We start from the raw sequence: 17,325 nt of genomic DNA on the forward strand, positions 1-17,325 counted from the left end.
GTAATTAGTTATTTCTAAAATGTAGAGGAGTCATCATGAAAAGTTTTGGCCCTTGTTAGGACAGAAAGAGAAGACAAAAGAAATAGAAGGAACAACAAATAGAAATCTTGACACTGAATGGAGAAATGAGCTAGAAGAGCAAATGGATTGAGAAGTGTGATGGAATAGAGAAAACCCAAGATTTAGAAGATTATTGTGAATAAATTAGATGTTACAATAGTACTGACAACAATAATTAAAACAGGGGTACAAAAGCACTAAGAAATAATAAGTAAAAAAAAAAAAGATCTAAAATTTTCTGTAATTTAGAAGAAAGAGAAACTTTAAAATTTTACTAATATTATTTTTATTCCCACAGGTATTACCTGAAAATGAGAACTAAAAATCACACCATTGTGACATCATTCATTCTCTTTGGAATGTCGGATCTTCCAGAGCATCGGATCTTGCTTTTCTTGGTGTTTCTAATTCTGTACCTGCTTAACTTGTTAGGAAATATTGTCATGATCACATTAATAGTCATTGACCCTCAACTTAAAACCCCCATGTATTTCTTTCTCTGTAACTTGTCCTTTGCAGACATGTGTTTGGCCACAGTCAATGTTCCTAATTTATTGGCCAATTTATTTTCCAAGAGTAAAACCATTTCTTATTCTGGCTGTATAGCACAGATGCATTTCTTTCTTATTACAGGAATTGCTGAATGTTTTCTTCTTTCAGCGATGGCATATGATCGATATGTGGCAATCTGTAACCCTCTCCATTATACACTGGTGATGAACAGGAAACTCTGTAGCCTGATAGCAGCTGGATGCTGGACCATTGCTTGCCTCCATTCCTTGCTACACACTTTGTTGATGTCTCAGTTGTCCTTCTGCGGGCTAAATACAATTGACCACTTCTTCTGTGACCTCCTACCTCTACTAAAACTCTCCTGCTCTGACATCTCTACCAACGAAATAGTGCTTTATACGGAAGGATCCATTGTAGGATGTGGCACCTTTCTGTGTATATTGATCTCCTATATACGCATCTTCATCACCATCCTTAGCATTCGATCATCTGAAGGGAGACACAAAGCCTTCTCCACTTGTTCCTCTCACCTTATTGTGGTGACTTTGTACTTTGGGTCTGCTTATTTTACCTATTATCAACCCTCTTCTAGCTATACCCATGAGAGGAACAGAGTCATGACTGTGATGTACACAGTTGTTACACCAATGCTGAACCCATATATCTATAGTCTTAGAAACAATGATGTGAAAGGAGCTCTGAGACGCACCATTGCTAGAAGGTTGATTTCTGTTCAGACATGTAAAGCCTCTGTTCTAATTAAAGTTTAGAGTGCCAAAATTTACCCCCTCTTTTACAAAGGTGCACTAAGCTTTTTTACACATGCTAAATATTATTGCGCGCTGAACACGTGCTAAATGCTAACACGTGCATGTTATCCTATGGATGCATTAGCGGTTAGCGCTCGTGTTGATTCAGCGCACACTAAATCTGTGCTAAAACGCTTAGCGTGCTTTTGTAAAAGAGGGCCTTAGTGGTGTAGTTATTATTTATTGATCATATATATGGTCTTTCAGAGATTTGCATATTTCAGAACAATATATCCAAATAAGTACTGCTTTGAAAATCTACCCATAACTTTAAATAATAATAATAATAACTTTATTTTTCTATACCGCCATAGTCAAAGTGAATTCTAGGCGGTTCACATAGAAAGAAGGTTGGACAATCAGCAAATTACAAAATGTGACATCATTCATTCTCTTTGGAATGTCGGATCTTCCAGAGCATCAGATCTTGCTTTTCTTGATATTTTTAATTCTGTACCTGCTTAACTTGTTAGGAAATATTGTCATGATCACATTAATAGTCATTGACCCTCAACTTAAAACCCCCATGTATTTCTTTCTCTGTAACTTGTCCTTTGCAGACATGTGTTTGGCCACAGTCAATGTTCCTAATCTACTGGCCAATTTCTTTTCCAAAAGTAAAACCATTTCTTATTCTGGCTGTATTGCACAGATGCATTTCTTTTTTACTACAGGAATTGCTGAATGTTTTCTTCTTTCAGCGATGGCATATGATCGATATGTGGCAATCTGTAACCCTCTCCATTATACACTGGTGATGAACAGGAAACTCTGTAACCTGATAGCAGCTGGAACCTGGACTGTTGCTTACCTCCATTCCTTGTTGCACACTTTGTTGATGTCTCAGTTGTTCTTCTGTGGGCCAAATACAATTGACCACTTTTTCTGTGACATCATACCTCTACTAAAGCTCTCCTGCTCTGAACTTTTCCACAAATGAAATAGTGATTTTTATTGATGTAGCCATTGTAGGATGTGTCGCCTTCCTGTGTATACTGATCTACATACGCATCCTCATCGCCATACTTGGCATTCAGTCATCTGAGGGGAGATGCAAAGTCTTTTCCACTTGTTCTTCCCACCTTGTTGTGCTGACTTTGTTCTTTGGGTCTGCTTATTTTACCTATCTGCAACCCTCTTCTAGCTATATCCATGAAAGGAACAGAATCATGACTGTGATATACACAGTTGTTACACCAATGCTGAACCCATTTATCTATAGTCTTAGAAACAATGATGTGAAGGAAGCTCTAAGACGCACCATTGGTAGAAGGTTGATTCCTGTTCAGACATGTAAAGCCTCTGTTTTAATTAAAGTTTATGGTGTCAAAATTCAGTGGTTTGTTATTATTTATTGAACATATAAATGATCTTTTAAAGATTTGCATATTTCAGTAGCATATATCCAAATAAGTCCTGTATGAATAACTTTAAATAGTCTGTTCTAAGTCCAGCATTCAGCTATATAACTTTTAAATTCCGCAGCTGAATTTTCCAACAAAATTTATATATTTTTTTTTACCTTTGCCCCCCCTCCCCATACTCCAAGTTACTCCTTTTTTCACAAAGTATAGTAGCTGTGGGCATTTTTTTTCTAATAAGATGACCAGAGTTATATGTTGATCCATCAATGATTTTAAAAACAAATTGCATGTAACCAGTATGAACAATGACCTGCTGCTCCTGTTGAATACTGGATTCTAACTCTTGGTCTGAGTACTGGTCATTTTAATACTATAATCATAGACAATACATTCTATTTCCAGGAACCAACAAATAGTGTGGTTTACAAGATGTCCATTAAGAATATTCATTAGATGCATTTGAATATATGTGATATAAGAAAAAGGCTTAGTTGCAAAGCTTCATAAATCTGAAATCTATTCCTCTTTGTGGATCCTGTGGACTCGTTTTACACTACATTATATTCACATTGATGAATTACTCTAGGTCTAAACTATTCCATGATACTAAATTGTTTTTTAAACCACACACCCTTTGAGAAACAACTGAGTCAAATCAGCACTGACTAGTGCGGTGCTAAGCCTCCTCAATATACTTCTCCTAGTGAAAATGCGCCCCTCGTTCATCATTGGATGTTATGTAAACATACTTTAAAAGATCTTAAATGGAGGATTTTGGAATCTGTCAATATTGGGTAGGAGGGTGGCAATCTGGATTATATTTTAAATACAAATGAATTACACTAGATGTTCGAGCTAGACTCTTTGCAACCTGAAGATCTTAACATCTGATTGGATGACTTAACATCTGATTGGATGACTCTGGCCGTATAATGCTGGTTTAATATCTTGAAATCTGCTCCTTTAAAAGATTCCCTCTGATGTGAGTGTGGGCGGTCCCATTTCTATTCCCACCATACGTGGGGGGGTAATGTCATGGGATTTCCCTATTTAACTGCCAAGTAAGATGCTGCGGCCATTTTAGCTCTGTAGCGGCATTAATGAGTGCTAACTGCAGAATGGTAAGAGTATGAATGGCCTGAGAGATTTAATGCTTCTTAGGTTGATTGTATCTAAATTGTAATTTCTATTTGCAGTATCTCCCCACCATGAGAAAGAGTTGCGAAATACGTCGCCAATGGGGATGAACAGATACTAAAAAGCTAAATACCTGTATATATCATTGGACTTAATGTTATGATACAATAAGCAAAGATACAACTATTAAATCAAGAAGAATATATATAAAAAAATAGTATAGATTCCAGTAGGATCAATGAGGAATTAAACCACTTGAAGTTAGGATACTCAGTGGTGGTCTTAAAATACTTAAAGAACTGGAAGTTTATTCTTTGGCATGCTAGGGAAATGTGCAGCACTATTGGGATTTTCCTGTTTGAAGAAGATTGTAAGATAGTAGATTGGCATGAAAACACACATATCCATTTAAAGAATAGAGCCTTAAGTCTTACACTAAAGTTCCCAAGATTGGTAGTAATAGGAGATATTAATTTGCATTTAGATAATGACAGAAATAAGATATTGCCAACTTCAAATCATTTATGTCATCATTTGAAATGAATTTCCGTCTCCCTAGAAACACACATGATAAAATTCATATTTTGGACCTCATTAGTTATTTAAACTCTGATAACCAACATTTTTAAATTTCTGATTGTGATTGGCAGAGGTTTCCTTGGTCTGACCATATTTTAAGGAATTTTAGCCTACTTGTTTTCATGTCTAAAATATGTAAAAGCTCAAAAGGAAGGTTACTAAACCTTAGAAAAAAGGTTAATATTGAGGAGTTTTGGTCCCATTTATTATCAGTTCTTCTACAATCCCACTTTATTCAGGGACCAGTGGATTATTTCCCTCCTCTCACAAGGGATCTGTAGAAAGCCTCAAAACATTAGAGACTTTTACTTTCTCCCTTTCATACTGAACATCACTGAACATGCTCCTGTCCACAACAGTCTTCTTTCCTACAAGCCAAGTTGTAGGAGCTTATCTTTTCTGCTCGTGTTTCATTTCATGATATTTTAGTACCTTTCAGTAATTTTCGTTCGCAATTTTCGCTCTTGTGTTGCGGAGTTTTCCTACAGGGACATCCTTGACTGTGGGAGATCACAGAGTCTTGTAGAACGACTTCTTCTGGGGGGTTCCCTGCTTGGCAGTAAGCCCCCTGGAAAGCCTGCACATCAGATTAGGGCTCCGGGATCATTCCCTTGGGAGCTAGCTCACCCCAGGTTTGTCCTGAGCGGTTCTGTGGAGCCATGACCAGGATCGGGGTCAGATTGTATTCCTCTGCCAGGCATTTGCGTGATGTGAGCACTGGTGGCAGATGTCTCCAGCTGTTGTGGTTAAGCTGGTGGGGCAGTCAGAAGACTTGAAGTCCCGTTTTCCAAGTTCCTTGAGTCACAGAATTTCTCTCATTCAACACATGACACAGTGAGCAAGAGGCTAACAGCCTAAATCAGCAATTTTGGGGGTCTTGAAAAGTTGTTTTGGGATGGCTTCCATGCATGCTCTACCCTACCCCACCTCTAAGATCTCAAAATTGCCATTTTCTAAGGGTTTCTGAGTTTTCCCATGCTCTTTTTCTTCAAAAAAGGCACCAGTGATGGCCATCTTGGATTTTTCCTGATTTAAATTAAAATATATTTTTCATATTTCTGAGCTTCGTTTTTGCAAGAAAACTTCATACCTGGCCCCCCCTAGGGAAGGTTGGGATGGATTCATGCCTCATTTACGGTTCCACATATTCTGTGACTTATGAGGGGGGCGAGATTTTCCCAGATGTGGGGCCTTCGACCTCCAGGGAGGTACTTCAAATGCCTTCTGCCCTGACTCCCATGAAATTAGTGTTAGGGAGCCCTTGGGAGTATGTTAGCGATGTTTTGGTGAAATGCAAATACGGATCCAGTGAAAAATCTCAAAAATCTTCAAAGCATTCCAAATCCAAGGCGCAGAAGTCAGCTTCCGCCACGGAGGATGGTTTTCCCCAGGAATATGTGAATATGCTTTATCAGGCATGACTACTTAGTTAAAAAGTATCTGTCTCCCTTCTGTATCTATGGGCCATATAGTTCTTATCCCACTACTGAAAGGCACTGATCTAAATACTGCTGCTCCATCAAATTATTGTCCTATTGTCAGCATTCCTCTAGTAACTAAGCTGATCGAGACAATCGTTTTCAAACAACTTTCAAACTATTTAGATAAATTTTCCATTTTGTTGATCTTTCAACATGGATTCCATTCTAATTTAAGCACAGTAACCTTATCACTTTCACTGATATCTAAGATCCAAAATTAATTATCCCAGAATCGCTATGCCATACTATTACAATTTGATCTTTCAACAGCTTTTGACATCGTAAACTATCATGTTCTAGTTAAACTGTTTTCAGATATGGGCATGGAGGATAAAGTTCTCATCTGGTTCAAAGGATTTCTTTCATTGCGGTCCTAGGTAGTAAACTTTGGGGGTACAACATCTTTTCAATTTCTATATGACTACATTAAAATGGTATACACTAAGCCCTATTGAATCACTATTTACTTTGTCTAGGTTTTGAAAAGCTTTCAGCACAGGCCCACATCGTGAGGTCATCTGCACATGTGCGGCTGCATGGCGGTGATGTAATACACATGCGTGTGACATGATTGTGTTACACCTGCGCATGTGCAGATGCCCTCCTGAGCTCGAGAACAGGTTGAGGGGGCAGGGCTAGGGGACGAGGCTGGGGCAGAATGGGCATGACTTGGGAAGAATGGGGCAGGGCTGGGTAGAACTGGGCGGGCCTGGGGGCAGGGCCATGGGTCCGGATTTTACAATAGTAAAATCTGGTAACCCTACCACTAAGTGTCTCTGTAGTAAATGCAAATGATTATCATATGCTAATAGGCAGGTTAATGTGGGACCTTAGAGGGCATGCTATGCACACCCTCCAATTGTTACCACATAAAACTTGCAGCTACCGTGGGGAACAGTTCCTTGTCAAGATGTAGTAACTGCAAATTTGACCATGACTTAAAAAAGAGGCCCTTAGGAATCTAGCACTTAATTTTAGAACTAGGCTCTTAAATTAGGATCTTAAATCAAGGTAAATGAATGGCAGAACTACTTTTATAAACATGTAGATCAATATTCTGGGCTATTTAACTGGGCACCACTGATTTTCAATGCTAGCAACCAATTAACTATCAGGGAAGCTAGGACTGCATATAATCCACAAATTAGTAACTTGGTCACTTTAAGGAATTGCTTTACTCAGAAGACATGAAAGTTTTCTTCAAACAACTGAAATCCTTAGAGTTCATAGTCCCCAGAGCCAATAGAATTAATTCCAATTAAATATCCTCCCAAATCATCTTTTCCTCATTTCTGATCAGCAGGAGAAGCAGCAGGGTATGTGCTGACGGGGTTAGACAATCTGGTGTATCTATTTGTCTTGAAGTCATTTTTTTGTTAATTTCCTGACAGCAGATTTCACATGTAGTTTATGGGCCTGTGCCCCGTATGGACATAAAGGTCTTTCTTGGTCAAGGAAGGAAGTTTGTAAAACCCATAGAAACCTTTGGATTCAGAAAGCACAGATAAGGCGAGTTTTCCAAAAATTGAGACTTTGACAGATGACTTCTTTAGCAGTTTAGGTCAAATCGCATAAATAACTGTCCTGGTACTGGTACTAAATTTTGGTGGCATCCTGATAGCTTTCAGAGTTCACCATAAACACAGGTTTACCAGAGCCAGTAGTTAGTTATGGCCCTGTACTAGATACCTGTTTGGGTGAGCACATTTTAAAAAGCTTTTTTTTTTTTCAGAGTTTTTGATATACATTTTAAAACTATAGACATTTTGCTAATGAAAATGAAAACCAAAAATTTATACCCTTAACATTTAGCAGTATAAAATCGAGGGATCCCATTTCAGCATTGACCAGAAAGTGCAAATGGATTAGAGTTATGTTCAGACTACTAAATGTATAGTTAGCCAGGTAAAGTTAGAACAGCCATTTTGTTGTCTAATTTTGTCCAGTTTGTTATTTAGTTACCATTCAGAATATGGCCACTAACTAGATAACCTTTGGCTCTTCCATGGTTTGTCCAGAAAATGCCAAGGTATTCCTATTTAGTAGCACCATCTTGTTATTGCCGCTTACTATCCCTCTCATTGGCACTTAACCGAGTAACAGCACCTTTTAACCAGATAAGTGGCTTTGAATATTGACCTTACAGGGTTTCTAAGCACAAATTATAAGAACATAATCATCTGGTTTCAGATAGAAATCATTGCAAGTCACAAATATCTGCTAGAATCCCAAAGAGCTCAGAGGTAAGTGTGGGTTAGGCATGTAGGAGCTCTTAGAGAGAGTGGAAGAGATAATGGTTGCTGTGGATGGGCTATTTGGCCTTTATTTGACATCATGTTTCTATGTCTATGGCCTTTTCCTGCAGGAAACTGTCTCAGCCCCCTTTAAACTTAACTATTTTAAATGCTAGTGGAGAAAACAGCTATTTTCAGATCAGAAAAATGACAAACTTTTTATTTCAAGACTGACCACATTGACATCCCATCAGAATAGTGGGACAGCCTAGGGAACACAGCAGTGGACTTTAAATAAAAGGTCCCAGGTACACATCTCACCATTACTCCCTTACATTGTATAGAAGCCCTCCAAAACACACCCACATGCCTACTGTACCGAACTGTATACCACAACAATAGCCCTTATACCTTCAGGTGTCACTTATATGTCCTATAGAAACAGAAGGTTGTAGGTGGGTTTTGGAGAACTCACACATTCTACCACAGTTGTAATGGTTAGAGAGGGATATGGGTCTGGGTCCCCTTCTCCATAGTCTACGCACTGACTTCTCCTGGCATAATTCTGTGTGACTGTGCAATGCCGATAGACATATTTAACCAAGGGTACAAGGCAGTAGGAAAGAAACAGAAATATTGGATATGGCAGTGAAGAAGAGGTAGGGAGAATATTCTGCATGGTGAGGGACATAAGAGATGGGGAGGGAGAGGTGTTGGACTTTGGGGTAGATGATGGAGTGAAAGATACACAGAAGGGGAGGAAGAGAAGGGAGATGTTGGATCCAGGAGAAGAATGCAGTGAAGAGATTCTTGGCAATGGGAATGAGGGAAAGAGTGGGAGAAATGCTGGACCATGGGGGAGAGTGCATGAGGGAAGATAGAAGAGAGAGGGAGATGTCAGGCTCCAAATGTGGGGAGGGAAGGAAGAGGGAGCAGATGCTGGGCTATCAGTGTGGTAGAAGGAAGACGTAAGAATAGTAGAAACTTGAGAGGAACGAGAGGATGGAAAGGAAATGGATGAGTGGATAGATTTTACAAAGGAGGGGGTATGTTGAAGATGAAAGGGAATTGAAATTTGAGTAAAGAATGAGATGGGGAATGGGAGAGAAGATGAAAATGTGATAGGTAGCTGAAAAGTGAGGAGAAAAAGGATAACAAAGAGGTAGAAAAGTGCTAAAATATAATGATCCATATGCCAGAGGGAGAGATACAGGAGAGAGAAGAAAGACAAATGGAGAGCAACCAATGTCAACAAGCCAAAGGTAATGATATTCCCATGGAAAGAAGGACTTAAATGCAACCCCCTCATCTCTCTTAAAGGTATTACTCTTAAGGCAGTCACCACTATTAAAATTGTGGGGGTCATATTCAATCAGAGACTGTCATACCATGATCATATCAGTAGTGTAGCGAAATCAACATTCTTTAGATTACGGCAGATTCGTTCATTTTCTAAATGGCTAGAACCAAAATTGCTAAATATATTGATCCACTCAGTCATCTCTAGAATTGATTATTGTAACACCCTATTTCAGGATATTGCCCAAAAGGAGAGAAGACACCTCCAATTAATCCAGAATGCTTCTATTAAAATGATAATGAAAGCAAAGAAATTTGATCACGTTTCACCACTTCTCAAAAAATCTCATTGGCTTCTGGTATCACACCGAATAAAATATAAAATATGTCTGTTAACTCTTAAATCACTGTTGTACAAAGCCCCAGCCTTCATTGACAAGGTCCTGATCCCTTATTTTCCTACCAGAACACTTCGATTAACACTTATTGACTGTTCCTTTACTCAAAAATATCAATACCCGCAGACAATATATTTTTTCAGTTATGGCTCCACACTTGTGGAATGCCTTACCTATTTATATAAGGGAAGAGAGATATATATCTAGATTCAAGGGCAAGTTAAAATGTTTTCTTTTTAAAGATGCTTTTTGACTGTTAGATCCCTTAGTTAAGACCACACACTTTGGGCTCCTTTTACGAAGATGTGCTACAATCACGCTAACGCCTCCATAGAGCTGGCGTTAGTATTTTCCGTATAGTGTGGGGTTAGCACACACGGCATTGTAGTGCGTGCTAAAAACACTAGCACTCCTTCGTAAAAGGAGCCCTTTATTTTAGATACCTGTTGAGCCCATCTTAAGATTTCTGATTTCTTCTAACCTCTCCTTTTGTTGCTTCCTCTAATTGTCTTATTTACTATCAATCATTGTATTTCTATCCCTGCTCATCCTAATGGTTCTGTCAGTCCCGTAAGTTTAGTCAGTAGCATTAGTATTTCCCTTATACGTTGTAAATAATTTTAGTATTATACATCGCTTTGAAGTTATGATTAGGTGATTAATTAAATTTTTAAATAAACTTGAAACTTGAACACTTGAAGAATTAGCAGAAAAGAGAAACTGGAAAAAACATGATAGAAAAATAAAACATCCAGACAACAAAGGTAAAATAGTTTTTTAAAAAATATATTTTAAATGAAATATGAATAATAACATTGGACAACACTCATTTTGGTGCCTCAAATATTAGACATTTTCTAGGTATATTTGACCCACTGATTCCAAGAAATGGCACTAGGTTTCTCCTATCAGCTCTAGTTTTTGAGCTACAGAATATGTGTCATATATCACTCTTCACTCTGTTTGCCCATTAAATAATCAGGATATTTTAATGTAGTGTTAAATTAATATCTTTTAAGCATGAAGGAAACCTATTAAAAAATAAAATAAAAATGTACAACATGAAAATCTACTTATTTCATACCAAAAGCACAAGTTTATGAAACAAAGTTTCCAGTCATTCGACAAACAAGAAGCTCCTTTTGTATGACTTCCGAGAGTGGGATCTACCAAGATAATCCCACATAAGATTCCAACAATAGTCTGCCATCATGTAAGCATCCCACCTTCATTGGTATCTGGTTTCCATTGCTTTCATGTCATGGTGCAATCTTTCTCCTTACTCTTCGCTTAAGTCACCAAGGTTCTCTGGAAAGCGATCTAAATGACTGTGCAGAAAATGGACCGTAATACTCATCTTACAGCCAAGCCTGTTGAAATGAAAGAGCATATTCTCTACTAATTGTCTCCATCTTTTTTTAATTTTAAAATTATTTATTTATTAATTTCAAATAACAATTCACAAGAGAAAACATTGTTATATGAAAAACAGAGAAATAAATAATTTTCAAGGGACAATAAAATTAACAAAGGAAAATATTTTTAACTCTTCCTTAGACCTCAATTATAAAGGATTGATCATTAGACCAAATTGGAGAAAATTAAAGCATACGTTAAAGAAAAGAGAATAGTGTGAGTAGGCTCTTCATTTATATTCTGTTTTCCATAATCAGTCCTTGATGACCTTCTTGACCTCTAGAAACTCCTTCAAATGGCCTGGAGAGAATAAAAAAGTGTGCTTAGTTCCCAGATACCGGACCAGGCATTTACAAGGATATGTTAAAAGAAACGTAACACCCGATTTAATAGTCTCCTATCGTAAAGAAACATTTTCCTTCGTTCTTGAGTAGATCTTGAAATGTCTGGATAGACCCAAATTCTTTGGCCCCCGAAGAGTTTTTGAAAATTTTAAAAATACAACCTTAGGATCATATTTATATCTTGCTCAAATACAATAGCAACTAAGAGCGTAGCTCTCTCAGTGGTTTCAGATACAGTTTGTTCCAAAACAGTACCGTATTTTTCGCTCTATAAAATGTACTTTTTCTACCCCTCAAAAGGGGGTGGAAATAAGGGTGCATTTTATGGAGCGATTATCCCCCCGTAGATAACATCCCTCCCGGTACCTTTTTTTAATGTCCGTTGGAGCTGTCCCTGCTCCTATCTGTCTCTCTCACTGGGCGGCACTTCATCAGTTCGGGCAGAGCGGCAGAGAAGGCAGGTGCATGCTGTTCACATTCCTGCCTGGTTTGGCGCTGCTCCCTGATTGGCTGCCGATAGTTCTAGCGACTCTTTAGTCTTTCAACATACAAGAGGAGTTCCACCCCATCAGAACTGTGTGCAGTACTCAAGGTTGGACACATCATGGAGTGTTTTAGAGGCATTATAATATTCTTGATTTTATTTATCATCGCTTTCTTAATAATTCATACCATTTTGTTTGTTTGTTTTATTGCCACTGCTGCACACTAGACAGAAGATTTCAGTGTAGTGTCTGCAATGACCACCAGATCTTTTCCATGGGTACTGACTCCTAAGATGGACCCTAGTGTAAGGTAACTATGACTTGGATTATTCTTCTCGATGTGCATTACATTGCATTGTCCACATTAAATTTCATCTGCTATATGGATGCCCAATCTTCCAATTTCCTAAGGTTTTCCTGCAACTTTTCACAGTTTTAGAGAGCTGGAATGCAGTTACTCCAGAGAAAGTTCTCTATTATGGTTTAACAGAATGGCAGACAACACAGATTGTGAATAGATATATTCTGGATGCAATTGTGGAATTAGTATACATCTGTAATAGGCTGTTTCTCAGATGAGGCATTTTCTTTAAAGATGGCTTAATAAAACAGTTCAATCATCCAGAAAATTTTCTCTTAATTTTTAAAATTAAGCAGTGATCCTCTTTTTAAAGAGATTCATATATCCCAAATCAAAAGAAGGTGAAAAAAGTGTAGTCTTCAGACAAACTATTTAGAGAAGGTAAATATTGATAAGGAAAGAAATGCTAGGTTCCGGAACTTGGAGGCTTGGTGGATGGCTGCCTAGCTCCCTCCTCTGAACATCAATTATTAGACTTAAAGGTTTCACTATTGGCCAGATCGGGAGCCCTTTCCAGCAGGGCACCTAATATCATCTACACCTCTCCCCCGTTCCAGCAGGGGAGAGAACTACATGAGGAGCAGTGCTGACGGTGCTCGGTACCAACTGCCAGTTTCACTATTGGCCAGATCGGGAGCCCTTTCCAGCAGGGCACCTAGCATCATCTACACCCCTCCCCCATTCCAGCAGGGGAGAGCGGACATTTGAAAGCTGCAGTCTGACGCTCAAACCAACGGGGCTCCTTTCTGACTAACTCACCGCCCTCCCCCTCCTTGGCTTATCGAGATCCACTGGGGGCCAAATTTTATTACTGTCTATACTCTTGCTCCATATTTTTTATTATTGTCCATGCTCTTGTTTTAGTTGCCTAAGTTTATTACTGTCTGTGCTTTTGTTCAGTGCCAAACTGTATTATTGCCAAAGGTTTTGCCTTTCTTCCCTACTCTTGACTATGCACTCAGCCAGCCTAATTAAGTCCCCTGCCCCTTCCTTAGCTAACACTAATCCACCCCTGCTGCAGACTTTCACACACCAATCATCCAGCCCTAACCCCGCCATGAATCCTTTCTTCTGGTTCCTTTTCCTCCTATTTTGTTCACCTCTCTATTCTTCCCTCTGTCTGATACCCCCTCCCCCAACCTACTCGACCCACCAAACACCAATAATATTTGCCCTGGCCTCAGAATCCCCACGCTGATACGCATCAGAATTCCCCCTTTCAAGAAAAATCTCTGAAAAATCAACCTAAACTCACTAAAGCCCCTGCCCCCAGCCAATCTTCCCAATGCTGTCTCTGACTCTCTCACCCCAGTCCCGACTCTTTATTGCAATGCCAGATCAGCATGCAATAAGACCCAAATCATGAAGGACCTTCTAGATGAGTTCGACCCTGGATTCCTGTGCATCACGGAATCATGGATCGCCAAAGATGATCTTTTTACACAAAATGAACTCCTCCCCCATGGTTATCAAGGCCTCTTCTCCCCCAGATCCAATCGAAAAGGAGGCGGACTGGCACTGCTCTTTCTTTGACGTCCAGCTCCTCGAGAAGGGCACTCACGCCTCTCTAGAATATATGCTTGTCTCTGTCAATGATGAATTCCGCACTCACCCATTGGGCATCTTATTACTATACCGCCCACCCACCCCTTGGAACAACTCCTCCAATCTCGTCTTTGAGGCTATAACAAACGCCTTTCTTAAATTTCAAAGACTACTGATTGTTGGTGATATTAATCTCCACCTTGATGACACCAACAGCAAGGACACGATCAAATTTAACAACTTCCTTATCTCTCCAACCTACCTCTTCTCCAACCCACGAAAAATGACATACACTAGACTTCACCACTTTCCTCGACCTTACTGCCTTCAAAACTTCAACCGATGTCCCTTGGTCTGACCACTTCTTAGGGGCTACTTGCCTCCCCATTTTCATGTCACACCTTGAACCCCCATCCCATTCCTCCCATTCAATAACCTTCCGCAAGAAAATTTTGAGTAATCTTTTCTGGTCCAAATTTCTCAACCAACTCTCCTCCAATCCTAAGCCTATAGACTCTGAATCCTGCTGGTGCAATTGGATCTCCCTCTCCGAATCCATCTATCACTCCCTCGCTCCAATATCCACAAAAACCATCTCCTACCCCCGAAAGGCCCCTTGGTATCTACCGCTCCATAGATAGCTAAAACAGAAATGTCGCACTTTGGAGCGCAAATGGAAAAAAAAATCTAAATCCCCCTCAGATAGACAGACCTGGAGGGTCAATATTAAAGTTTACAATTCATTACTAAAAAAAGCCAGGAAGAATTTCTTCGGAGATAAAATCTCCAGATTCAACAACCAGATCTGTGCGTTGTTTAACATTTGGCGCTCCATAACTACAAAAAAGGACCCATCCTTGCTCCCCTCGTCTCTATCAGCAGATGCCCTTGCAAAATTCTTCAATGAAAAGGTTACCACCCTAAGATGCTCCTTCCCACCTACAGTCTCCTACAACTCCCTAATCTCTACTGACCTCAACCCTTCCCTACCTGTCTCCAATCCCATTCCAGCCGACAGATCCTGGACCATTTTTGAGCTTGTTTCCGAATTGCAAGTCTCCAAACTCTGCCTCAAACTAAAAACTTGCAAATATACCTTGGATCCTTTCCCCTCCTACCTATTTGAGAATATCTCTACACAGGCCATCGCTTCCCTCACCAAACTTATAAACGCAGCTCTAACATCGGGCCTTTTCTCCTCCGAAATGGGACATATTGCACTAACCTCTCTACTGAAAAAGACCGACCTTGACCCCTCTATTCCCTCCAATTACCGTCTAATAGCAAATATCCCTCTCCTAACCAAGATGTTAGAATCCATCATAGCCACTCAACTCTCATCCTACCTAGAAAGATTCATATTCTCCTACCCCACCAATTCGGCTTCAGACCCAACTTCAGCACCGAATCCCTATTAGCCTCACTAATCTCTAAGGTACAACAACTTCATTCTCGCAACAAATTCGCTGTACTTCTACAATTCGACCTCTCCGCAGCTTTCGATGTCGTCCATCATGATATCCTAATTTTCCAACTCTCTGAAATAGGCATAAGTTCCACAGTCCTAGACTGGTTCTCGAAATTCCTACGCTTACGCTCCTACACTGTTAACATAAACGGTACCTCATCCCCTCCCTGGAAGCAGATATGTGGAGTCCCACAAGGCTCACCCCTCTCTCTTATCCTTTTCAATATTTACATGTTCTTTTTGAAACTCCTTCATCTATCCCCCCTGGAAACTCTCTACACCTATGCTGACGATATCCTCATCCTCCTTGAGACCGACTCGAACCTCACTAACCTCGCTGAGAACATATCTGCATGTATAATGAACCTTCAATCCTGGGCACATTCTGTACAAATGAAATTGAATGAGTCCAAAACAAAACTACTTTGGCTCAGCCCAATATTAGGTCATTTACCTACCTCCATCCCATTATCTTCTGGCTCCACTCTTCAGCTTGAGTTTTCAAGCAAAGTCATTGGCATCATCATAGACTCCTCTCTCTCCTTCAATGACCACCTCAACTTCTTGGTAAAAAAATGCTTCTTTAGTCTTCATATGCTGAGGAAAGTGAAATCGTTCTTTCATCATTCTCACTTCGTCGTCCTTGTTCAATCCACCATCCTCTCTAGACTGGATTAAGAACATAAGAACATAAGCAATGCCTCTGCCGGGTCAGACCTGAGGTCCATCGTGCCCAGCAGTCCGCTCACGCGGCGGCCCAACAGGTCCAGGACCTGTGCAGTAATCCTCTATCTATACCCCTCTATCCCCTTTTCCAACAGGAAATTGTCCAATCCTTTCTTAAACCCCAGTACCGTACTCTGCCCTATTACGTCCTCTGGAAGCGCATTCCAGGTGTCCACCACCCGCTGAGTAAAGAAAAACTTCCTAGCATTTGTTTTGAATCTATCCCCTTCCAATTTTTCCGAATGCTCTCTTGTTCTTTTATGTTTTGAAAATTTGAAGAATCTATCTCTCTCTACTTTCTCTATGCCCTTCATGATCTTGTAGGTCTCTATCATGTCTCCTCTGAGTCTCCGCTTTTCCAGGGAGAAGAGCTCCAGCCTCTCCAATCTTTCAGTGTATGAAATGTTTTCCATGCCCTTAATCATTCGTGTCGCTCTTCTCTGGACCCTCTCAAGTATTGCCATATCCTTCTTAAGGTACGATGACCAATACTGAACACAGTACTCCAGGTGCGGGCGCACCATTGCCCAATACAACGGCAGGATGACTTCTTTTGTTCTGGTTGTAATACCATTTTTAATAATACCCAACATTCTGTTTGCCTTCTTCGTGGCTGCTGCGCATTGCGCTGTTGACTTCATTGTTGTATCCACCAGTACACCCAAATCTCTTTCAAGGTTACTTCCCTCTAATACTAATCCCCTCATTTGGTAGCTGAACATCGGGTTCTTTCTCCCTATATGCATCTCCATCTATTTAAGCCTAACTTAAAAAAAACTCCGTAGACTTCAGCTAATCCAGAATGCCGCGGCCAAGCTTATTTTCGCTAAAGGCAAGTTCGACCACGTCTCCCCACTCCTGTCCAAACTTCACTGGCTCCCAGTTCACTCCAGAGTCCTCTTTAAATGTGCCTGTTTAGCTTTCAAGATCCTACATGGGATCCTCCCTCCCGTTATCCCACTCTTCTGGAACTCCTCTAACCCTAATTCTACTAGATCCTCCCAAAAACTGAAACTATCATTCCCCTCTGCAAAAGGTTTATCCCGCGTAGGAAAACTAGGAACATCCCTCCCCTTTAGAACCACAGAACTCTGGAATAACCTCAC

At 39.9% G+C, this 17,325-nt stretch overlaps 2 protein-coding genes across 2 annotated transcripts in view; both read left to right on the forward strand.

Moving 5' to 3' along the window:
* The first annotated feature begins 371 nt into the window (after positions 1 to 371).
* LOC117368439 (olfactory receptor 1361-like) lies at positions 372 to 1,343 on the forward strand. Its single transcript, XM_033962102.1, has one exon. It carries the CDS (start codon positions 372 to 374, stop codon positions 1,341 to 1,343), a length of 972 nt encoding a protein of 323 aa, XP_033817993.1.
* Positions 1,344 to 1,577: 234 nt separating this feature from the next.
* LOC117368452 overlaps positions 1,578 to 17,325 on the forward strand; it is a 42,449-nt gene continuing 26,701 nt past the window's right edge. Inside the window, 3 exon segments of the mRNA XM_033962128.1 lie at positions 1,578 to 1,624; positions 1,746 to 2,313; positions 2,315 to 2,675. Coding sequence (XP_033818019.1) covers positions 1,578 to 1,624; positions 1,746 to 2,313; positions 2,315 to 2,675 — 976 coding nt within the window.

The sequence above is a fragment of the Geotrypetes seraphini genome, chromosome 1 (assembly GCF_902459505.1).
Source record: "Geotrypetes seraphini chromosome 1, aGeoSer1.1, whole genome shotgun sequence".
Taxonomy (NCBI): Eukaryota; Metazoa; Chordata; class Amphibia; order Gymnophiona; family Dermophiidae; genus Geotrypetes; species Geotrypetes seraphini.

Excerpts from the sequence above, each read along its gene's own strand:
- LOC117368439 (XM_033962102.1), top strand. The coding sequence starts at position 372 with ATGAGAACTAAAAATCACACCATTGTGACATCATTCATTCTCTTTGGA.